This window comes from Polypterus senegalus, chromosome 17, assembly GCF_016835505.1.
Source record: "Polypterus senegalus isolate Bchr_013 chromosome 17, ASM1683550v1, whole genome shotgun sequence".
In the NCBI taxonomy this organism is placed as follows: Eukaryota; Metazoa; Chordata; class Cladistia; order Polypteriformes; family Polypteridae; genus Polypterus; species Polypterus senegalus.
The window spans coordinates 48,519,193-48,545,653 of record NC_053170.1 but is presented as its reverse complement, the minus strand read 5'-3'; the positions used below and the strand labels follow the sequence as shown (position 1 = coordinate 48,545,653).

Genomic DNA, 26,461 nt, shown 5'->3' with positions numbered 1-26,461 from the left:
CTTAATATATTTTATATTTAGAGCTACGTTTCATTACCACTGGCATGCTGTGGCGGAGCTGATTGTTGTTATGTGTTCATTAGTTGACTGTCTCCTAGACATTTAGGATGGTTGAATAAATAATTTGATTGGATGTATAGATAATGAGTGGACTGCTATTTGAAAGGTCAGAAGGGCCACTTGTTACACAATGGCCATATCAGTGTCTCTTTCCTCAGCTGTGTGCCTCCATCTTATTCAACTTGTCTCATGAGACTGTCTCTCCAATCAGACCTTGTTCTCTTGTTCTTCATCCACCAACTGCGCCGATTAAGAGTCTCATTTTGATCTCATGGAGTCTGTGCATCAATCCATAGCAGGATGGCTCTAGAGACTCTACCAAGAAGGCCAGGGTTAATGGATTTTAGGGGAGGAGAGTCTTGACATATCCGTTTGACAGATTAGTTCTCATTTTGTGTCCCATGCGCAGGCCAAGATCCTTTAATAGATTACTTTTTCTTATGGCTCTGTCCCTTTTGATTTTCCACGGACTCTTTAGTGGGGTCTCTCTCACAGGTTTAGTGTGTGTGTGTATATGTGTGACTGATTACTCTTTGCTCAGTTATCTATTACTTTTCAAATCTAGTTCAGGAACTTGGACATTTTGATAATTAACCGGCTTGTTCGATCAGCAAGCTTAATAAGTACCAACAGGTCAATTTCTTTGCCAATAACAAATACCAATAACATTCTGTCCAAATGGAGCTGACCAACTAATTGAGTTGTAACAGGGAATTAACATCAAGCTCACTCTCATAAAAGCCATTAAACACTTAAAAACATATTGTGTATCCCCAAAAATCAGTAATATTTGTAAACCTGTATATAGAATATAATATAACATGACATTCTCAAACCCACTCAGGATTGCAGGGGGCCAGGGCCTATTCAGGCCACACTGGGCACAAGACAAAAAAGATCAGTGGGAAAAAGCACATGAATTCATTAATTTGTATTTTACTACAAGTACATATAATATGCATACCCAAAATTAATAAAATATTTTATAAATGTATACATTTTATTAATGAATTTTAATTTACAATTTTAAATTATCAAAGAGTCACTATACCAGATGCATTCATTGCAGTTGTTTCAATATTATGCATGGCGGAGAGTGTGGCCTAGTGGTTAAGGCAGCAGACTGTAAAGCACAAGGTTGCTGATTTAATTCCTAGCTTTGACTCGATATTTAACTCCAAGCAGTTCTTTTAACCTGCTCATGCTCCATTTGCAATGTAAACCTAATGTAAAACCCAGCCTTTTGTTGGACTCAAATGAGTGAGCCACGGCTAGTGCTCTGATTTTATTTACTTTAAACGTACAAATGAGTTATAAAAGCGTATTGTCACCATAGTGCTCATAGGCACCTTTGTGGCATTACTTCAAATAGTCTTCTGAAGCTAAGTAATGTGTTCATAGTAGAATTTACTTTGGCATTAAATAGGCGCTTGTTAATAGTGGTGTGTAGAGGTTAGCACTGCTGACTCATGGCTGCTAGGTGTCTTACCTTTGTACTGTACATTCTCCCCATGTCTGTCTGGGTTTTTAACTGGGTATTCTGGTTGTTCCCTTATGAAGAGTTGTGTATGTTAACTGGCAATTATAATTTGGCCCAATATGTATGTATTAGCTGTGCTACTTGTCTGATCTGGTTGAAATCTAAGTAATCAGCATAGGCTTCACTGTTAATGTTTGCAGCGCACAGCACAGTGCATATGTCTTTGTTTGATGCCGTTGGGTATGGGATTCGTAAAAGCAGTGTTAATGTTTGTGATGTGCCATCTATTGGAATGACAAATGCAATGCATTTTATACCTAAACATGTTTGTGTGTGCCATCTTTTAAAATGACAGAGACTTAGCATCTGGTCAGACACACAGACACTAAACCTTTAATTACAGTGGATGTGAATAAATGAGTTCTGCAATGGTCCAACCATCCATCCAAGAGTAGTCCCTGCTCTGTGAATGACGTTGTTGGAATGATCTCTAGACCTTCATCCCCCACCACCTCACTGATTGGGATTAAGCAGACGTGAGAAGATCATGTTATGTTATCTCATTTTAATAAATTCACACCACATACATGCAAAACTTACAGCAAGCATTTAGAGTGAGCACATTCTCCCATTGTCTGAGCAGTTTTTGTCTTGCAGTTTTTCTCCCATTTCCAAAAGCATAGCTTGTTATGTTAATTGGTGGCTCTAAACTTGTTCATTATGGGTGGGTATGTGTGTGTGCTGTGCAATTGACTGTACTAATTGCTGTGTTTATGTTCAATACTGCTGGATTAAGTCAGTTCAGTGATGAATGGTTTATTACAAAGGCGAATAACTGATCATGGACTATTGTTGGTCTCTACAGGGGCTGCAATGGACTGGGAAACAACATTCCTGAGCTAACACCCACAACCTATGAAATGAAATTTTTAGCAGAAAACATTTCATCAAATTTAAATGGCCTGGACTCTGTACTAACTGTACACAAACCTGATAGACCATGTGGGACAGCATTTCCTATTAAACAGGATAATGAGGATTTTCTGCCTCCTGCAACTGAAACCTATGACAAAAACATGTTGAGTTCTATCTTCGATTCCATCTTGCTTCCACAGCCTCACAAATGGACATTAGACAGCACTTTCAAAGGCTCACATGAGGTGAGTGATCATACAAAGCTTTCCACTGAAATGATCAACTGTGTTTAGTAAATTGGCAATGGACACCCTAACCCCCCATTCTTGAATCCGTAATAACCTCACTTTGAAAGTATTCCTTTTTCTAAATAACAATAGTATTTAATGATAAAAATAATTAAAGCATTTATTTTAAGAAATGGCTTTAAATCATATATATTCATAAACCATTTCAACACAGCCTTATATAGTGTAAATGTCTTGTGCTTTATATATTTAGTAAGATAATCCCACAAGGTCTCCTTTGGCACTTTGATAATGATGTCTTCTGTCTTCACCTTCATTGTCGATCTCTTCTTTCTCGTACAGCATGTGTCCTGTGATGACCCTTTCACTGACCAGACAGAGCCAGCCTACTCCGACAGCTATCCACGTTCTCTTCCAGCCAGGTAAAGCAATGACTTCCTTTCATCTACCTCTATCATGAAACTACTTCTTCCATTACAGGATCGTAGACAAACTTGAACACCCCACAGTATTGGGAGTAAGACAGAAACAAAACATTACAGAGGCCCTAATTCTTCAAAGGCTATACAAATGCATATCGGACTAGCTCAGACTCATCAGTTTTCATAGCTTGGGTATGTTGGGAGGTGTCAAGAAGATGACATCATCGTTAAAAAAAATGGATGTGGGTAAAATGTGCAAACATCACACAGATTATGACCTGGTAAGAAACAGAACCCATGACACTTGAGCTATGAAGTAGCAGTATTAGCCACTACTGTATGCTATCACTCATTCTACCACATCATGATGATTAGTAGTAGAAATATAAGTAGCACTATTATGTGAAATTCTTACTTGCATGTCTAACCAACATGCAAAATTTCAAGTCTCTTCATTAACGTAGTAAACAAGAATGTATTAAATTACATTTACAGAGTGTAAAGCTTATTTAATATACCTGGTCTTCACTCAGTGAAAGTATCATATATGGACAGATATCAGTCACCCATGTATGCATATAGCCAATTAATGATTGAACTATGGATTGGAGCTGCCCCAAAAATGAACTTAAACTGGCACACTATAGAGCAGGTTGCACAGCTCACAGGCAGACATGTATTCCTTCAGTTTGTGACTCCATCCATTTCAATACAGGAATGGGAAATTTGGAGCCTTTGTTGGCAACATAAAACATAAGGCAGCAATGAACCCTAAATAAGATGCCAGTCCTTCTAATAGCACACCCACACAGACAACTGTGCCCATTCAGGATTAGACTATTTTATTTTATGTCTGAATGCAGAGAGTGACCAGGCACATAACTGGATGCATGCCACTGCAGCAGTAACACCATTAATCCGTAAATATGTAGAGGAAGACTATCCTAATTAGTTACATGTGCCATTCATTATTAGTTACATGTGCCATGTAGTTGAATTTTCTTGTCTGTGCTGGCAAATACTCTACCAAAGTATGTGTGTGAACTGACAACCTGGTGCTTGTACCACCTAAGACGTTTATTTATTAAGATCCTTTGTCATAATAGGGAGGCATCCCGTAGTACAGGTTTTTGTATTCTACAGACATTATTTTTTAATTCATTCAGTTTCTGAATTCATTTTTTCCAATATATGTGGCCATGGAGGTTTGGAGCCTATTCTGCCAGCACAACATATGAACCAACCCTAAACAGGGTGCCACTCTACTACTGGATGCAGTGAGCCACACATCCACCCTCACGCATATTGATCCAAATCTGTCTTTAGGATGTAGGAGGAACACTGGAATACTTTGAGAAAATGTAGTGTACCTCCCCAGATATTATCTTCATTTTCTATTAATGTCAAAGCACACTCTAGCATGGATTGTATGGTGCCAGAGGTAGACATGACAATGACATTTAATTTCAGTTTCAGTGAGATGAAACAATTCTGTTTCTTATTACAAGCAGCATTCTGCATGGTGACTGAAATCATGGCATTCTCTGAACCTGATTCACATTTGTGTTTTAGGTGTTTTGGTTGGCAGTTAGAACCCAAACTCAGTGACTCATTGAATTGCAGAATGAGCTTTAAATTCAGATGCTGCACTCTGATTATTTAAAGCTGAAAAGTCTCCTTGCTTTTATCTGTGTGCAAAAAGCTTCCCTATCAGTAATTGAAGCAAAAGGGGGATCATGTAAACAAATTTAGTCTTTAGAAATGTTACGAATGCTGATGTTATGATGGTACAGGAGTTTACCTAGAACACTGAAACAATTAGCCTTCTGGGAGAGCCCTCCTCCTATCATCCCTCTTCCTCTTTCACAAGCAAGTGGGTAAATCTGGGGAGTGGGTAGCATTTTGATTGGTCAGATTCATTGGTTGCTGCTGTTTACATAGCTATGTCAGAGAACATGACTAACTGCTTGTTGTATATTTCTTGTTTTTGTGTGTGTTTTCATGTTAGAAGTGACTTTGAGTACTTGTTAGGCTGCCCAAGAGCGTCCTTGGCTAAATCTGGGGAGATTCCCATGGCGTACCTCAATAAGGGTCAGTTCTACCCCATCTTCCTGAAAGCAACTGGAGGAAGTAAAGGTCTGGGACTTTCATCCACTAAAGTCAAGGCAAGTCTGTTTTATCTTCTAACAGAACTTATCCCGAAGGAAAGTAACACTGTATTGCTACTACTGCTGCTCAGCAGATCTTAGGGAAAACTTCAAAACGTACCCACCAACTATTCTGTTCCTGAATTTCAGATTTAGTCTTTAGGGGAACAAATCATGTCAGCAGGTTAAAATGTCACTTTTGTGTGGGTCATGTTTCAAAATGTTACTTTTAGGTTGCTTAATATTAAAGCTTGTGTAATCATGTTGTGATTTGCTCTTAAGTTAAACCATTATAGAGCATCAATTCATTTCACTTCTTAACAGGCCAAGTTGAAGGATGCTGGAGCCTGAATGACCAAAGAGGAATGCAGTTTTTTATTTCACTCTTTTGGGGGTTAGGGTCCATTTATTTTTCTTAACTCAGTGAATTCAATAAAGAGTCATATGGTGTCAGAGTTTATCCTTCGAGCATCAGGAGCAAGGAAGGGACCAAATCTGAATGGGATACCAGGGTATCAATGGAAATACTCACCCATTTGTGGGCCAAGTTAAAGCTATAGAGACATATTTAGAAAATGGAAGGAAATTGTAGTGCAAGGAGTAATCATCCGCATAAATAGTAGTCTGGCCTGGAATTTCTCTTATGTTCCTAAAGTGGAGAAGCAGCAGTACTAACATTTGTGCTAGCTTCTTATTGGATATTTTGTTATTTAAATGTGTCTAGCTTAATTTTCTATGGTTTTTGTTTCTCTCAATGTCATATTATTTTTATAGCACTTTTAAATAACCAAAGTACTGCTGTACAGCATCCATCCATCCATTTTCCAACCCACTGAATCCGAACACTGGGTCACGGGGGTCTGCTGGAGCCAATCCCAGCCAACACAGGGCACAAGGCAGGAACCAATCCTGCGCAGGATACACACAAACACACACTAGGGCCAATTTAGAATCGCCAATTCACCTAACCGGCATGTCTTTGGACTGTGGGAGGAAACCGGAGCGCCCTGAGGAAACCCACACAGACACGGGGAGAACATGCCAACTCCACGCAGGGAGGACCCGGGAAGCGAATCCGGGTCTCCTAACTGCGAGGCAGCAGCACTACCACTGCGCCACCGTGCTGCCCTACTGTACAGCATAATAATCCAAAAATACAAATTAAAAACAAATAAAAGTAAAATAATCCAAATGCATACAAACAAAACATCTACATTAGTAGAAACAGGAAGGGAAGGCTTCATCAACCCAGAAAAGCTTTGGAAAACAAACAAGTCTTAAGCTGGGCCTTCAAGATACTAACCAGAAGAAGCAGTCATAATAAAAGTCACAGGATAGCTACTGAAAAGGCATGGACTCTGTTTGATTTCAAATGAGAACAGGGAATAGTCAAAACTGAAGACCTTAAAGATTCTGTGGCTCATGCTGGACAAAGTAGCTCAACTGAATTCTGAACCTCACAGGAAGCCAATGGAGTGCGACTAAAATTGGTGAAATTCAATGCCTCTTCTTAGTACCAGTGAGCATCCTAGCAGTTGCATTCTGCGCTATTGTAGCTGAGAACGTAGACTGATTAACAGTACATTGCAGTAATCTAATTGCAAGGTAATAAGAGGATGAATGACTATCTCAAAGCCATTCAGAAATCAGAGATAATTAGATTTTGAGTATTGTCTGCTTAGCAGTGATACATAATATTGTGCGTCTTCAAGGTATTTTCCAAGGGAAGCATATAAAGTGAGAACAATAGAGCAATCCCAAAGGAACCCCGCATGCCAATGGAGCAGAGGAAGAAAAGCACTCACCAATTTTAATAGAGAAGAAGGCATCCCTGAGATACGATGTTAACCACTCCAAGGCTGTCCCCTGAATGCTAGCCATAACTCTTAACAAAAAGAAATAATCAACTGTATCCAAAGCTGAGCTCCAGAAGAAGTAAAACACAACATTTCCCAGAGAGAGTCAGTATGTTTACATGCATTTTAATAACTTGATTATTCACAGAAACCTGGTTTCTACAATGACATATAGAGAAACCGGTTTATTGGTCTCTGACAAACCTGGTTGAGAGATGCAGATTTCTCCACGAGTGATGCAGCCAGATAAACCCTTAACCGGGTTACAGTTAAGTCTGTGCATGTCCATTGCACTCTTTTAGCCTGCACGCATGCTTTCAACAGGGTGATGAGACCACAAAATACATTTCTTGAGGCAAATGCTTGGGCAGTTATATAATTATTCTGACTGAGTTAATCTATCTCAATATTACAGAAATCACTAAATGCATGTTGTTGAGTTGAATGTACATTGTTGAGCTCAGTAGCACAATCTCAAGAGCATTAGGGTAATGTATAAAAAGTTACATGCATTATGCAGTCTGATTACTTTTTTTAAACTAACGAGTAACCCAACACAATACTTATTTCATTGAAGTAATAATACCTGTGTTATTATTACCCCAGCAGCATTGGGTGTAAGGTAAGAAGCACACATACTGAGGCATATAGCTTAGCTTCAGGTGGATGACCTGTTCTGACTTATAACAGTCTACATGCTTGTTTTTGATTCTTGGTGGCCGATAATGACGTTTAACTCTTCTTCCATAATTTAACGAGGTTGGAGAGTTTTTGCCAAAGGAGAACTCAAGAAGATTACGTACACATGTAAACCAGGTTTCTACCTTAACCGGGTTACTCACCTTATCCTGTTTATGTATGTGCATGTAAACACACTGACTGGTAAGGAGTGAATCATTGCTCGCTCTCACAAGAGCAGACTGCATGCTGACTGAAATTTATCAATTACTAGTTATTATCAAGGTAACCAGAGAGAGCTGATACACCTCCATCAATAGGACCTTAGCTAGGAAAGGTACTTTTGAAACAAACAGACCTGAAATTACTTAAGATTGACAGATCCAGATGTAGTTTTTGAAGCAGCAGTTAAACCACAGCATGTTTATAATGTGAGAGTGATGGATTGGGGGAAATGGAATAGGTGTTGGGTAAGTGCAAGGCTTGAATTTATAGTTGGAAGTTTGATTTTCAGATGTATTTTCAAAGGTGTCACTCCTGTTTTTTTATTGGTGTTCCTAGTAGAATTATATTTAGGGACTTTGTGTGCCACAAACCTGTACACGTTAAGCAGCCTAACACTATGTCATACTTTTCCTTCATTGTAATCCATTGACATTTTGAATAGCAGACTAGAGCAACACAATTGCTTCCACCAGATAAATGTTAAAGTCAGTCATCTTAGCTAATTTTAGAATGTGTACAGCTTCCCTACCAGTGTTAACTTTCTGGATCCTGTTATACAGCACACATTAAGTGTTCATTAATGCAGCAACTCAGTTATTTTGTTGAAATTCAGTTTATCAATCACATTGTGACACCACTGACAGATCTGTAATAAAAATAATGATGTAGCAGAGCCATATTTTAAGATTTACCTCTTCAAACATGCGTGCAATCAGACTCAATGGATTTGGCAACTTTATTTCTGTTGCTTTAGTTAAATATGATGCATTAAAGTCTATTATGAAGGTTGACGCACGCACTTGTCAGAGCCTGAGAGGGGAAGCTCTTCTTTGTTTTTACATAAGTAACGCCCTTTGTGTTGACCTTTTATAGACAGCTCCTAAAATAGCAAGATTTTCTCTTTTATTTATGGCGTTCAACTGGATGGGATTTGATGATGGAAGGTTGGGTGACTCGGCCCCATTCCCTCCGTCTAAGACACGTCTAAGGTAAACTTGAACAGTTGCCAAGGAGCTTTTTATCATTTTATCATAAGAGAAACAAATCTTTGCATGCCGTGAGCCAATTTTTGACTTACAATTTTGTCTTTATGACTAACTTACAAATTGTAAATAATAAAGGGGTGTGGCTCACCAGGGCAATGACAAGCACTTATTCTGAACTGTGAATGAAAACTGGCACTAAAAGTGTATTTTCAGCTTTGTTCAGTGTTGCCATACATTTTACGTACTGTGAACATGAACTTGGCTTTCCTTGAAAGTTGCAATTTATTTTTACTAATAATTATGACAGACCAAAAGACCTGCATGAGTCAGTGTCGATCCTTCATTTTCAAGTGACCCTCGTACTCTGCATAATATTATTCTATGAACATTTTTTCTGTCAAATTTTTCAGATTTAATTTAATATCATAAGCCAAAAATACTTATATAAGTGAAATATGTGGGCTATATTTTGAACTTTTTATTCAAGCACGGCATGGTAGCCCTGCATCTTTATTTTGAAATTCTGTTGTCTGTGTGGAGTTTGCACGTCTTTGTCACTTTTCCCATCACATTCTCAAAGACATGCAATTGGTGATTCTGAAAAGGCCTGAGTGTAGTTGTGTGAGTGAGCACTGCAATGGACTAGTTCCATGTCCAAGTCTGTTCTGCTTCTTTGCCCTGGTCCCTCATGACAATAAATTGGAATTGGTAGGTCATGTTGTTATTTTTGATGATCCAGTCCTAGAGCCCTTTTGATAACTGACAACTTTCATGATACCACAATTTCTCATTTTTCTCCTGTCATTACGATCAAACAAACCACTGTATGTCCATCCACCTCTAAGATCAGAAACCCATTCAGATTGTTGAAATTTCATAGAATAAACATTGCAGAGTTCATCAGCTCTAAAGAACTGGACTAAATCAGTACCCATCTTTAAAATGGTTTAGAAAGATTATTATAAGAGATTTAATAATAAATAACAAATGCTACCATAGTAAAGAGCATTAATTGCTGCAACTCATATGGGTTGAAGTGTTCATTCAATGATGAAGAATCAGATACCACACAAATACAGTCAAAAGATTCCTGTGTCTCCAGAAACATCCATCAATTTTTCAAACTCACTATTCCATTATGCTTTCAAAAGTTGTAATCCTCAAGAATTCTTTCATTTAAACACACATTAGAGGACGCCAGTGGAACTCAAGGGGAACTGCACATAAGATGAACACCAGGAAGCACTCCTTTACCATAAAAGTTCTTAGAAATGTGTAACAGTTTACTGAGTCATGTAAGGCCAACACCAGACTACTAGACTCAACATGATATCCAGTCAGAGAGCATGTCATATTTAATGATTGCATTTGCTATATTTTGTTGAGTCTGAAGGTGTCAGATTATATGAACAGGAATTGTACGAGGTGACTGATTCCATAATTCTCCCTCTGCTTTTCTTCACAGTTCCAAATCTTGTACTTAGACCCAAAGTACTATAATGTCTCATTTTGACAGCCAGTCAAACTGAAATGAGTCTCAGTCTTGGCTTATCTCTTTTTTTCTCAGTCTGTTATGGTACAGCAAATACAAAACATTGAACAGACATCTTCAGTGACTCCAAAGTTCAACAAAACTCTTCTCCATTTATGCTGTCTGATATACTTGCTTTCTTTCTTTCTGTCCTTGCATTCAATAAGGTTCCTCATTGTCGATGGATATGTTATGCATTTTATTTCTGGTTGAGCTGTCAATGGCGTAAAAGTCAATTTTATAACTTGTGACCTGTTCCGATAAAATAATCCAGTTGGGTTTTGTCATAGCAAATCACTTAGTTTTATGACTGAATCTCTGAGGATGTCACACTACACAATGGAAAGTAGCAGACTTGTACTGCAACTGCGATTCGTGGTGATTTCCTTAAGATTATGTAAATGAAGATTATGACTGAAACGTCTTGTAGTGTAATGTAGAAATCTTGTCACTGCAATCTCTTAGCTTGTAGCTGAGCAAACAAACTTGGTAACTAAATGGTCTCCTCTTGTTTGTCAGACTCTTATGGTCTTATTTTAGGGTTAGTGCTGGGTTATGTTCATCTATAAGAATTTCTATATATTTTGTTGGTTATGATTAGTCTATATTATTTATTTCAAGGTTACTCAATAGGGGTGTTGTTTTTACTCCTGTTGATATGTATTCATTTTTAATGCTAATGAAGATTGCTATCAATCATTCAATGACAAGTAATGACTCTCATTAACCTACTAGAAGGTATTCCTGCCAGTCTAGAGGCCCTATACAATGTGTACTGCCTGTGTTTGGTATGTGGGAGGAAACTGAAGAAACACCCACTCAAGCATGAGAGAGCATGGAAACTAAACATCTAAACCAGGAAATAATGGCAGGTCATTGGCCGTCTTAATATATGGCCACAATGGGCGCTGGCCAGGTACCCATGATGTTTCTGATGCCTATGTATGTTTCTGTTTTGCTGTCAAAACAGGGGCCCCAGCACACTACTTTGCCCCAGGACCTATGATGCTGGTAAGATGGCCCTGGCTGAGAGGCAGCTGCATTAACCATTATGTTCCCACACTATCTAACCTACAAATTCATAAACTGATAAATTCAATAGCTGTAGAACTGACAGCACACAAAAATGACCAACTAGGTCTGCCCATTCTTGGTGGTTTCAATCAACTGAGTTACATCAGAATGCTGCAGTGCTGCCACTGCGGTCATTACAAAGCAAATGGTTGGAGCTACAATGCCTAGAACTTTTGTTATGAGGAAATAGACGATGTTCTGTAGAATATTAAAAGTTCTTTTTTTTTTTGTTATGACTGTTAAGTAACCATGACTATGTTTGTTTTTTCTACCAATAGACAGTGGTTATGGCAGTGTTTGAAAATGAGAAAAATGCAGAAACCCAATTGAAATGTTGGAATCACTGGCATTCCCGACAACCTACTGCAAAGCAAAGAGTCATTGACATTGGTAAGTGTCAGCAGGCCTTTAACAAAGGAGATAAAACATTCATTTTAAGTTTTCTTTATATGATACTCTTCTGTGAGGAGACGTCCAGAGGTTAAGAACTATACACATGAGGCTCTTTAATCGAGTGCAGTCACACTGCCACTTCATGTTTGGCCACACCAATTGGTCACTCTGGTTAACTTAAAAAATAAGGTTTGCTTACATTTAAAAGACATACAAAGGGCCTTTAAAATAAGTGTGTGCTATCATTGTGTCCCACAGTGTGCCACCCTTCCCTTTATGCGCCCGCCACCGTGAAGTTTTGACAAAGTTTGGCTGGCTACCACATTTCTCTTTCCCCCGAAGCTGGCACAGCTGCTCAAGCAACATTCCTGTAAAACCTGTCTTAATATGTGTTGAGATTTAGTTGTTCAAAAACATGATGGCAGTCTTGACGAACGGCAGAGTAGATTTTGCACCTCACTGTGTCTTGCTTTCTCTTCCAGCTGATTACAAAGAGGTCTATAGCACAGTCAGCAACATAGAAGAGGTCGCATTCAATGCCTTGTCATTCACCTGGAACACCAACGACGAAGCCAAGGTATGGGAAAGGGCCCAATAAAAAAGGGAAAGAAAATCCCTGTGTGTAGAGAAGCTTGTTTTGCCTGTCAAGGCCTAGTGGCAAAGTGGTTTTATGTTAGCACAAGCCTCTCACCTATAGAGACACAAGCTGAAAAAAATAGAATGGGGGTCAATTGAATATAGACTTTGGTCGCCAACGCTCCCTTCCCGAGGCACTTTGTCATTCCAGGGCTAAGCCTTCCTTTTAGAATTGAAGGTGAATAAGGTAAACAAAAGGCCGGCTTGTGCAAGTCGCATTCACTCAGGCTGCCTTTCACGAGATCCAGTCTGCATTTCTAAGAAATAAAATGCATGTGCTTTATTAAATAGTGGCCTTTGCCTGATGATGAATGGGTTTGCCTCAGTCAACACGCTCACTCATAGCCTTGTGAATGGCCAATAAATCCAGGGTGATTGACTATATAATAAATGCAGTGTTTACTGTAGCTTTAAAAAGTAGAGCATGAGCTTGCTGTCTTTTGGCCCACCTCCTTTAAAACAACAACAGGAGGGCGTTAATCAACACATTAGGTCAGAAATGTAGATTGAAAAATTCCACTCATGTAACTTACTGGAGTATAGACTTTAAGTGGTGAACCAGCCGATCTTCTGGCCTCAGGGCCAACAAAAAAAGAACAGACGGCAAAATGTAGAGCTGTAGAGTGGGGTGATCTGCAGAAGATCCATGTATGACATGACTGAGCGCTCTGGCTGACACCTAGTTTACCATACCATCCACCTGTCATACTGTGTTTTGTATGTATGAAGATGTTCAGTTTATATATCACCAGTGCATGCCATATACTATACAGGGTATGTGCAAATGTGTAGCCCTTTCTGACATTTAAGTCCTAACACTTTCTAGAGCTTCATGTTACCAAAGTGTCTTTAGCCTAAGCAAGGAAGATCAGTCACCAACTTCTTTTTTAAAAGATGTACGGTTTTGATATCCAGGCTGTTTGGAAGCGGCTAGCACACTTTTCATTCCCTTGCAGACACTGGTCACTTACTTCTGCTTAAAATCTTGTTAAATAGTGTCATCAATTGCATGTACCATCACAAATAACTTTACCAAGTAAATAAGGCTTAAATATGACAAATGGATTAGTACAATGAAATGAAAGACAGTAGGAGAGGTACACAGATATGCAAGGTGCAGACAGACATTCAGAGGAACAAAAAACAAACAGTACACTTTGGAAATGGGGAAACTGAACAACACTACTGAGGACATAGCACACTAATAATAATAATACAAAATAATTAATTACACACATACAGTATAGAATGTTTCTAGCTATTCCGAGTACTTTACATAGGCAGTGATGAATTATTTCAGCATCACCATTGTGCATCATATGCATGGATGACGCAATAGCAGACATTCCTGTGACAATTCACTCACTGCACTTTAGTAATTAATCGGTGAAGGGCTGAGGGCTGATTTGAAGTGCAGGTGGTATGAAAGCACAGCACAGTTCGTCTTATAGCAGATAAACCCATTCCAGGAAAAAGAAGTGACAAGGTGTGTTTTATGGAGCCCCACATACAGATTATGAAGGAGGCTAAGAAACAGACTGCTGTGGCAGTCTCTGGGACCTGTGGTAGTGCTGCTGCCTTGCAGTAAGGAGCTCATGGGTTTGTGTCCCAGGTTCTTTCTGCATAGAGAGTGCTTTCAGTACTAACAAAAGTGCTATATAAATGTAAAGAATTATTATTATCATTAGAAGGCTAAAGATGAAAGTTCTTAGGTGTTAATTTGAATATGCAACATTGCCAGGCATTCGGGTGTTAATGTGACAGTTGTGTAGGGTCATAGCAGAGTTTAATAGACAACCAGTATGGTAGAGACATTTAACTTGTAATGTGATTTTAATGACGGCAATTAATGTGAATCAGTATTATAGACAAAATAATATACTGTAAATCTGGGATAATTTCCTTGAAAGACTCACATGATAGCTCTGTGACTTTAATTACAAAAATAATTAGCCAAGGCATCTGTCTGTTAGAGGGATGTGCATTAGTCATCCTGCTGTGATTGTGTGTGAGAGTGAGCAATCAGTTATCTGCCAGAGCAATATAATATAATATAATATAATATAATATAATATAATATATACTGCGGTGGGTTGGCACCCTGCCCAGGATTGGTTCCTGCCTTGTGCCCTGTGTTGGCTGGGATTGGCTCCAGCAGACCCCCGTGACCCTGTATTCGGATTCAGCGGGTTGGAAAATGGATGGATGGATGGACTTCCAAAAAACATGAGTTAGGCTAACTGGCCACTCAGCGCTAACTGGGTTTGACCGTATGAGGGTTAGTTCATGTGGTGCCCTTTAATGGACAGGCAACAGAGTCTATCTAGATAATATTAGGCACTAAAGAAGCAATCAAACCTGGAAAAAATGCTAGTTCATTAAAGGACATGCTCAAACACAAACTTGCCTTTATTGATATGGGACAAATGTGACTCCGTTAACGGGACAAATGCTGGAGAATCCAGGTGGGAAAACATATATGAACAAAAAGAGCATAGAATCTCCATCCAGAATTGGCTCCTACACTGCTTGCAAGGCTAATAGGATGTGTTGTAACTTCCCATGACCCTGTAAAAGAGTTCCAAAAATTGATGGATGGATTAGTGTGTATATGAGTGACATTGTAATGTACTTGCAACCCATCTGGTGTGGGTATCTACGTTGTTCCAGATGCTGCTACTCCCTGTGATTATGCACTAGATCAAATAAATGCAAAATATTAACAAATAGGCTGAACAGTTTAGGAGCTTGTCTCACTGCCTGTTTATCATTGTGACTTCTCAGTTAACTGCACTTGCGGGAATCAAGTTACATTGCCTTCCTGAATGTTTCTATGGAAAACAAGTGTAGTAAAAACATCTTAAACAATTTACTCAGTCAATGATGCTTGAAGACTCATTAAGAAGCAAGAGAAAAGTGGCCCATTGTTCAGAAACAGCCAGCACAGGTCAAGCTAAAAGCCTAATAATGTTCCAGTAGGACACACCTCACCCCTCACGGTGTTTTAAGACGCCTTCAACAACGGGTGTGGACCGATGGCCTCCTAGAGCCCTGCTGACTGAGCTCTGACTCTAAAGAACGGTGTGCACTGGACGCCATAGCTAATTGTCACATTAGGAATGTATGCAGCTACATCTAAAGCAAATGCTGGAGAGGGTTTTTACTTTATTTTTAAACTTCATTTTTACTCCTTTTTTAATGTATTTTACTTTCAAAAATAGAACATTACAGTGGCATGCTACTCGATCAAACAAATAATAAGATACTACAACTTAGGTCAAAATCAATACAGAGAAAACAAAGGAAAAATAGAACTATAAAGAAAAAAAGAACTACATGATTCAACCCCCCTGCCCAAATTAATTAATTTGTAACATTTCATTTTCTCATTGTCTTCAAATGACATGTGATTGAAAGCAAGTGTCAAGTCATTCTCATTTTCTATCCCACTTAGTCCTGAACAGGGTTGCAGAGGACACTGGAGCCTATCCCAGCTAGCATAGGGCACAAGGCAGGGACAGACCCTGGACAGGGTGCCAGTCCATCACAGGGCAAACACACACCCACCACACACTAGGGAAATATAGCATTGCCAACTCACCTAATGTGCATGCCTTTGGATGGTGGGAGGAAACCAGAGGACCTGGTGGAAATCCACACACACACAGGGAGAACATGGTAACTCCAGATAGTGAAGACTCAGGAAGCAAACCAAGGTCTCCTGAGTGTGTGTGTGGCTGCAGCACTACCACTGCACCATTGTGCCAATCAAAATCATGTGTATTATCCCTCAGAAATTATATACATGTACTCTGTATCTGTTATATGCTGCCTGGTTGGATTTCAGGCTAATAGTTGAGAAAATAGTCTACATTTCAGTCTCCATAGGATCATGACCTCATCCGTTTTCATTTCCTTAGACACACCTTTCGTGTCTGTTTTGAATGTGCTAAGTTAAATTATTATTATTGTAATTATTTTAATTGGTATCTGACATTTAAAGAGACAATCAGTTGTTCATACCTTGCACAGCCTACGCACATCAGAAGTGATTAATCATAGGATACAAGAGAACGCTTCTTTTTTCCTTAAATTTACCTTTTAGTTACAACAGGTGTGTAAAGAAAGTAGAGTGAAAAAAACTAGCCACGTATTTCAAATATTTACTGTGGAAAACTCATTTTTGTACAGATTATTGTAACCATTAAAACCCAGTTCTGGCAGACTACACAAATACTCACAGATAAGTAAATACAGGCTTAACATTGAGATTCTGTTTATTTTAAATAAATCGCTCTTATCTGAAATCACACTACAGATCTAGCATGAATATGTAACTGATTATGCTGACATGCCTTAAACAAGTCCATACATAAACGTTAAAGGAGTGCATGGAATCACATTATACATGTTGCCCTGTAATCATATAGTTTTGAAAAATCTATCTATCTATCTATCTATCTATCTATCTATCTATCTATCTATCTATCTATCTATCTATCTATTCAGGTTTAACTCGTGTCTTTCATCAGTTGGTCGGGACTCTACACTAGATATTGTTGGTTGATTTATAAACAGATCAATGTATGGACGGATTAACTATTTAGGTGGCGCAGCCTTTATCGCGGCTGCATCGCAGCTTAAATGCGTTCACCATCTTTACTAAGCGTCTCGGCTGAGCCCTGTCTGTCAGTTCTCGAAAGCTGTGTTCGTTCTTCTGACTGACAGTCCTAATGTTGCGCAAGATGCAGGATATGCGCATGCGCCCTGCAACAGACTGGCTGGACTCGGTGTTGAAATAAAATATTGTAGCTTCATAGGACCCAAAATTAAGCAAACGGGTTGAAATTGTCTCCCCTGTTATTTATAACATGTGGATTTACTGCTTTAAAGGCAAGTTCTTCTCTTCTTTTCAAATATATGAAACAATATATAAATATAAATTTATGAAACAAATGATGAAAACTCAGGTTTGACAGTTTTATTTTCGATTCGTTGAATTATATACCTGTAAAGGTTACTGTTTGGGGAAACAAACAAAACAAACAAAAAAAAAAACTTATCTACTGGAGGTAGAATTTGCTCTATGGTAGTTTAATTACGATATCGTTAACTATTTTTATTGCTGTTAGTAGCCTATACAGTAAAATAAAGTGTAAGCGGTTCTAAGCAGCAGTGCCCGTCAGGAACTAAAGTTTCGACAGACGTCATGTTTTGAAGCAAGGATCCAGTAAAGTCACTGAAAGACGAGGTCCACGGTAAATGCCTATTGCTCTCTGAGTGATAACATAAACATGTGTAAATAATTATCTTACAATCGCAACTGACATACATTTTAATTGAAAAATGGCAAACCTGAACTACAATGTAAAAACAAACCAAGATATTATCTGAAGAAGCAGAGCACAGAAGGACATCACCATATCTTACAGTGTTTCTTTTCATTACATGGTACTGTTTAACTATTACTCCAAATTATTAAGCTTCAATTGAAACAAATTTGACTAAGTATTTTGGTTCCCAAAAAAAATCACACATCCACATGAAGGTTCAAGGTTGGATCCGTGTCAGTTTCCATAAATATCCAGGAACAGATGATAACAGATTTGTGAAATACTAATTGGTTTCTGATTTTAAAATGACTCTTTCTGCATACAATAACAGACAACATTGGGGTTCTCTTGATGTCTAGGTAGTCTACTGTACAGTAAAGAGTTTGGTTTTGTCCAAATATTGTCAACCTTGTTAAACCCCAAAGTACAAATTTTATATGCGAAGAACCTACCCAGAATGAAAGGGTTCTTTGTCACACAATTGTTCAACAAAGAGCCACACAAACCAGTAAAGTGCCATTACTATTATTTTAAAGAGTGAAGGTTTGCTCCTGTTTTTATTCTATGACACTATTTTGAACTAAATGAGTTTAGAAAACAGATGTATTAATGTTTCTGGAAAGCGATATTACATTAAGTGATATAATTATGTATTTAATATCATATATACTGTATATATATATATATATATATATATATATATATATATATATATATATATATATGTATCCATTTATTACAGTCTATTTTGATCTAGTCCAGGATGATGGAGGGACCATGACATATCACAGTATTAAGACTTGGGTTGTGTTCTTCTTTTACCTTAGATAACCAGAAAAATGACATTGCCAATGTGTTTATTTGCAGGTATACATTGGAATAAACTGCCTGAGCACAGACTTTTCTTCCCAAAAGGGAGTGAAGGGGCTCCCCTTGAATCTGCAGATTGACACTTATGACTATGGGACCGGAACAAACAGATTAATTCACAGAGCAGCCTGCCAGATCAAAGTTTTCTGTGATAAAGTAATTATATTTTTAATTATTCTGATACAGTCCAAAGGATAAATGTAGGCTTTTCTGTTTTATGTATGCCTGGTTGTTCTCTTTTTATTTATAAATAATATATTTTGGCTTCATAGGTTTGTCCAGAACATCACCAAGTTAGATTAAGCTGATTTAAAATGGATGGATAAATTAATGAATTTGAATGGTTTCCAGTGTTTCTTAGATAAGTGGTTTACCAAAAATGATTGTGTAGTGTGGACAGTTCAATCCACATGAGTAGTGGTCAGGGAATTCCAGAATGCTGTATAGAATGGGAGTGATGGGTGGGCCAACAAGGCCATCAGTGTGCCATCTTAACCCAGAACAAAATCAATAAAAATAAAATGCAAATTCCCATTTGTGCCAATGGGCATAGGTTCCCAAATTTTAATTCAGTTCGTCTGTCCAAATGCCATCATGTCATAGTCACAATAAACCGAGGTCTTCCTCCTACTTTTTTCTAATCCCCATCTGTAAACCTTTGCATCAGTTTGACTCTTTAATAGCTAAGTAAAGTGCTTTTCATAAAAAAAAAACAACTTTTAAACTTTAAATTGTGATTTAGGATTTACATGACTTCCATCTGAGTTCATGAATGACCTTTAAAAATAATAATGCTTCATGGTAATCATGATCAGTGGTGGTACCTGGGGCCACAATTTCTCTTTATTGAAGAATAGCATGAAATAAATTGTTGGCCTACTGCTTGTAAAGCCACTTTGCTGCCACCTGCTGGATTGGAGGAGTTCCAGTAATTTTTTGACAGTCCCCTCTCACTTAAACTGGTTCCTTGGGGTGTCTCTATCTGGTGCATTCTCTTACCATCCCCTGGAGTATTCCCTGTGTGTGTGGGCTCCTTTTTCATTACTCTTTTTCTGTGCCATACCTTACTAAATCTTATTTTAGTTAGGCAACCTATTACAGAACTAATAATAAAATAAACATTAATTGTGTGTGAAAGTTGATTCTTTCATATCTATATACATGTAAAGAATTATTTTTATTGGTAATCCCAGACTGGCATGCAGTCCAAAACTGCTTCTTGTCTCGTGTCTAGTGCTGCTGGAATAATCTGTGAACCAATGAATCTCTGAATTGAATGAAGTGGCTTCTAGATTATTTAATGTTATTTATTGCACTATGTAGTAAGGATACAGTCAGATACACTCAGTGCCACAGGTTCTGCAAAAATGTGTTGCTGCAATTTATGTTTATAGAAATCTGGAAACCAGGCTGAGTAACACCAAATGGGCAAACAAAAGAATCTGAGGTTTTCCATCTGAAGTATGAAATAATAAAGAATATGTAGCTTTAAAGTGAAAATTAAAGTTGACCCACAAACTCCAGGAAACCAAACTTGCCCCAATACTAAACTGCTTGTGTAGGCCTCTTTGTGTTGTTGTACTATTTCACTTAATGTTCCCACTTGAAACCCTTTCATTTTCCATTGAGGTATCATACAGAGGCCATAAGCTCTTATGTAGCAAGGATATACATATATACATTCTTTCTTTCTTTCTTTCTTTCTTTCTTTCTTTCTTTCTTTCTTTCTTTCTTTCTTTCTTTCCATGTCACTAATTGAGCCAGTTAGCAGATGTAAAGGCCAATGGGTTTCTGTTATTTTTATCATTTGTGCTGCCCTGGTAACGTTTTAAAGAAAGATCTATAGAACAAAGATGGAATAAACCTTTCCAAAACTGCTAGCCCAGTAATATAAAAAATGTGTTCAGAAAATTAATGGATATAATATTCCCTCTACTTCTTGAGGATTTAGTTAACCACTATCTGGTAGTTCGTATATTGACTCTGGTAATTGTAAATAAAGAATATCTCCATTGTATAGATGAGACACTTATTTTACATGCTTGCATGTTTATTTGGCCTTTAAGCAGTGAAACAGTCCTAAATATTTCTGAAATTTAGTAAAATTACATTTATCAAATTAAGAACATGTTAATATATTATGAATTATTATTATTAATATTATCTGAACATTGTGGTGCTACTGTTTTCTTATATAGCACCTGTTATGTTAATCAATAACACAACTAGGTGTATTCAAGATAAAGACATCTCCATGCTATTTACATACCGTAAAGAGATGCAAAAAGACAAGACATCTTTATTTCTTTTACACTTAACTTGAAATACATTTAAACAGTTTAATTTTAACTACCAGCCATAATTAGGAACATTCAAAACAATTTCAAACTGAAAATCTGGCTAAATTATGAGAGCCCTTTGGCTATACTGGAATAATTGGGTGTGAGGCAGGAACCATCCCTGGATGGGACAACATTTCCTCATGGAGCACACTGCTGCACACAACCACGTTTATTTTATTTTACTTTATTTTGCTTTGTTTTTATTAGCAGGCACAATGTCATTTAACATAGTTACAGTCCATGAGGCAGAACATGGAACTGATGTGCTGCACTTAGAGCTTTAGGAACTGCTAATTTCCAAATCGCATCCCTAGTTAGGCTTTTTAAATACTATATTGCTACAAAAATATTAATGAGTACATTTGTGATTTGCTTTTAGGAAGCACTTAACCTTTGTGTTAAATATTTAATATCTTGAATTCATTTCATTTCAATTAGTAACATATCCAAAGTTGAGTTCCCCTTTATGAAAAACTGATTGTTCCAGTGTATCCTTACAACGTGATACTTTGCAGCTGGCCTTTGCTGTGCTGTGTCTACTCACAGATCTTCATAAAATGTCTGGAATTAGACAATTCAAACACTTTAAAACCAATTTGAGATATTAAAAAATCTATGAAAGTCTCAAACCTAAACAGTATGTGGCCATGATGGCATCTTATTGTTTTTTATCCATTATTTTTAATGTCTGATTCTAAACAGATATAATATCCTTAATTGGAAATTAAGAAACTTGAGTCCAAACTAGAAACCATTATAAAAAAGGTGAGCAAAAAATAAACATAATATGCACAGATAATTGCACTGTGTTAGTAGGCTCATAGTTAATCTTTTCTGTATCTAACCTTAATTTGAGTTGCAAATCTAATATTATTCCCAAATATTTGACATCACTAATCTCTATTTTCTCATTTTTTATTTACACTTTAAATATATCAAATGAAGTCTGTTTTCTAATAGAAAAGCACATAGAAACAGTTTATTTTTTTAATTTAATGTAAGATGGTTATTACATTAAAATTGCCCAAAGCCTAGGCTGCTGTACTGGACATTTTAGCTGATGCATATATTACAGTATCATATCATATAATATGCAAACCCCACATAGACAGCGAGTGGACCAGAATTTGAACCTAGTCACCTGGAACTGTGATGCAGAAATGTTAACCACTGCGTTACCGTACCACCTGATAGTATAGCTGTCTCTTTAAATTCACATGTTGTAATTATCTTTAACTCAGTAATTATGGAGATACAAGCACACAGGAATTATGTTTTAGCCTATAATTATAGGCCCTCAGTAGCTTTGAACAGGTGTCTTCTTGGCTTTTGCATATAATTCAGTATGATAAACACTTCAAATGATGTTCTCATTTAAGTAAGACAAAAATGACAACCCATTTCAAGAATACAAATTGAATTATCCTTAATTAAATGTGCTTGATGCAGGTCACAGATTACGCATTTAAAACATGCAAACATTAAAAAGCTGAGGAGTAAGTTTAAATTGCAGGCAGCTTTCTATATATACAGTACAGTAAGTGTTAGAAAAAAACTAAAAGATTTTTTTGGAGAAACTCAGCAGAAGCAAAGATGTATTATATGTTTAATTTTCACATTTAAGTGCTATTGACATTTTATACACCTCCGCTAATTTTCTTTACAAGAAAGGATTTGCAGTGGCCCGCAGGATGCCCCAGTTTCTGAGGTTTGTTTAAACAGCCTTGTACACCTGTCTTGTGCATTTTAAATCAACAAGCCTATCTGTCTTCTTCATCAGCCTGATGATCTGTTTTTGATGCAGAACAATACATGGGGAGAGAAAAATCCTTGTGAAGACCATGACAAACAGGTTTTTCCAAAATATTTCAAGGAGGAATGTGAGTTGATGAAAAGGCATAAGTAGTACTCTTTTAGTGTGCTCCTTAAGAACACAGGAAGGGACAACAACTGACCCACCCAAAACTTTACTTTTTCAATGGCTACGACTGCACATTTGTGTCTTAAAAGAAGGCATATATTACACACCCTTTCATTATTTAGGAATGGCTAAAATGGATTTAATAAATAGGAAAACTTTGTTACCTGCTCCTCTGTTTCCACATAGAGATTAACTTTGAGAAGTAAAATGATAAAGAAATGAATTGTAGTCAATCAGTCCTCTAGTTACCAAAAAACATCTACTAAAAGTTATATGAATGCAATAAAATAACATGCTGTGTCATTGACTCTTCATGTTTATAGGCAGTGTGGCATAAGGGCCAAAGTGTGGGACTGGAAATCATACCTTTACTTATAAAAGTATTTGAATGTATTTGTATGTGTTCACTCTCACTCTCTCTCTCTCTCTCTCTCTCTCTCTCTCTCTCTATATATATATATATATATATATATATATATATATATATATATATATAAAACACACACACAGACAAAAATCACATAAACACACATGCACATATAAATATATATATATATATATAAATAAAAAATTGTAAAGCAGCTATGGTACATGTTGTGGAAATCAAATAAAGTAATGCTTTCATGAATTGTATTGTAATTTATGAAGATTTAATAGGTTAATAATTGCTTTCCTTTATAACTGTACTGACTAAAGGGAATAGTGAATCTGGTGATATAATTATATATGTTGATACTGGAACACTGAAGAGGCAGAGCTAGGCAAACAAGTTTTAAATTCTGCAGTATCCTAAAAATAGTGAAGGAATATAATATAATATAATATAATATAATATAATATAATATAATATAATATAATATAATATATAGAGTGGCATGTTAGTACAATATGTAGCGTTGTCAAAAATCCATCATCCCAGATTTAGATCCCACACCTAGACAGTATGGAGTTTGTATGTTCTTGTCTTGCATTCGTGAATTTTCCTTCCACATCACTCAAGACACTCAAAATATGTTGACAGGTGATTCTAAATTGATCCATTGTGATTGTGGGTGTATACGTGAGTGAGCCCTGTGCTTGGACATTTGCCCTGTTCAGGCCTGGCCAAAAGCAATTCCAAGTTGGCTTAATTGGCTGTCAGAATGTTACAGGATGTATGTTATAAGATAATATGCAGAAGGATATTGTAGTGTCCTCTGTACAGCTGTTACCTCCAGAAGACTGTGTTCAAATCAGAGTAAAACCATTGACGATGATGGATGTGCATGCTCTCCCCTTGTCTACATGGGTTTTTCTCCAGGTGCTCCAGTTTTCCTCCTACATCCCAAACACAGTTGTTTCATATTCTAAATGAAGGTTTAGTTTACTGGTGTCTCTAAAATAGCCCAATGTAGATGAGTGAATGTGGATGTGTGCCAGTTTGCTTCATAATGGACTAACTCCCAAAATGATGGTCAGTTACTTCTTGATGCTGCCATGATAGTCAGTGGCTCCCCACAACCCTTAAGTTGGATCAAGCAAGTACAGTAAATGGATGGATAATGTAATATACTATACCATAACATAATATAATAAAAAATGTATGAATTTTACACAGTTTGCAATTAACTGTTCATTCACGTCTAATAAAAATACATAGAAGTAATTCTTACTCTTTTAACCATAAAAGCTGGAAGTTATATGACTGAAAAATACATGCAAATCCTATTCCACACTCTGGCAGATGTTACTAATGTGACACACAATCACTGGGTAAAGAGGCACAACGTTTCATGGGCCTTCATTGTTAACAGCTCAGATGGTCTGTGTTTTATAGCAGCACAGTTAATCTAAAATGGAAATTGAACCTGCAGGTGGAGTTTTACATATAGAATATCAGTTTAAGAAAGCATCCTGGGATGACCTTCAGACACTGTCCGTTTGCCTGGAGGGGTTAGTCCATTTATATCCAGCACAGTGTATTTTAAAGAACAGAGTTAACTTGGAACAAATCGTATGAAGCAAAAGGGTCTGGAATTTTTTTTTCCAAGTTGATTGAATACATATGTTTAACATAATGCTACAAACACTTAAAGAAACTCATTGCAGTTTAGAATACATAATTTCTTTGGTATCTAATTAATAATGGCATTATAGAACATCTATAAAAAAGTATATTGGAAATGACACGGAACTATGTATGTTTAGATACAAGACTGTATATAAGGGCTGTTCAGCCAAACTAATCAACAGGAAAAAATGCTACTTTCATAGTCCTGCCATCCTAAAAATGGCGTCAACCTTATTTTAATTACCTTCTCTTATATTTAATTATTTCATTTATTCTTCATTTTGTAAATATTCTGAACTTAAAAATGAGGTGCCCATCAGTATTCATTGAATTTTCCAAAAACAGTTTAACTGTACGCCATTTAAACAATTCTTAAGGAAGTATCAGCGGCTATTTGTCAAACACATTGAAATATTGTGAAAGGATTTATAAAAATGTCTTTTAGAGACTTAAAACTGCAAACGATAAAAGAAATTAATTGAATGTTCTGAGAAGTTTGAAAGAACAATCGAAAGAATTACCTTCAAAATAAGATATATATCTTAAAACAAAGAAACCAAAATAGGTCTGTGATGGGTAACCACAAATGTCAGAGGTGTCTTAAGATTTACATGGAGCATGAAGGCGTGTTTTTTTTTTTTTTAAGTCAGGGATGGTGTAGCAACGTCAATACTTCTGGAATGTGCCTTAAGGGGAGAAGTTACCTGTAGAAGAAAATGAATTAACCCCCTTTAGGAAAGGAGTGAAAAAAGATAATAATATGAAAATTACAGCCATTGGCCATAAGCAGCCAAAAGCTCATTTTAATATATGGGTGTTCTTAGAGCACTGAATCATGGCATTTATTTGTCAAGATTAAAAAAATCAAAGTCTAATCATAAAAAAAAACAAATGCAGTTCTATTTTTGAATTTTTATTAATTATTCAAATTGTTTTAATTTTTGTTATACTTCCTTTAGCATTTTATTTAAATGAAAATTTACGAGTAAATCATTCATCGTTTATTTTATATAAAAAAGTGTGTGATTATATATAGGGGTACAGTATATAATTCTATGTGTAATGATAATATAATAGCATCGACAGACAGATAGCACTTTATTTGTCCCCAGAAGCTCAATAAATAAACAAATATTATTTCTAGAAATACATATACATGAACACATATATGTCATTGCATTCAGGATGTACATTAAAATAAATACTGACATGGATTTCATTTAAATATTTATCTGTTGTGAATATTGGCTAAATGTCCATTTGTCCATTGAATAAATCACATAGATGATAAGCA

General features: G+C 36.8%; 1 protein-coding gene across 2 annotated transcripts in view; it reads left to right on the top strand.

Moving 5' to 3' along the window:
- The window catches only part of grhl3 (grainyhead-like transcription factor 3), a 100,064-nt gene that overhangs the window by 59,893 nt on the left and 13,710 nt on the right, over positions 1–26,461 (top strand). For both annotated transcript variants that reach the window (XM_039739953.1, XM_039739952.1), the window contains 6 exons: positions 2,406–2,700; positions 3,046–3,125; positions 5,134–5,290; positions 11,901–12,012; positions 12,498–12,592; positions 18,852–19,010. In XM_039739953.1, coding sequence (XP_039595887.1) covers positions 2,406–2,700; positions 3,046–3,125; positions 5,134–5,290; positions 11,901–12,012; positions 12,498–12,592; positions 18,852–19,010 — 898 coding nt within the window. The remainder of the gene's footprint in view (positions 1–2,405; positions 2,701–3,045; positions 3,126–5,133; positions 5,291–11,900; positions 12,013–12,497; positions 12,593–18,851; positions 19,011–26,461) is intronic.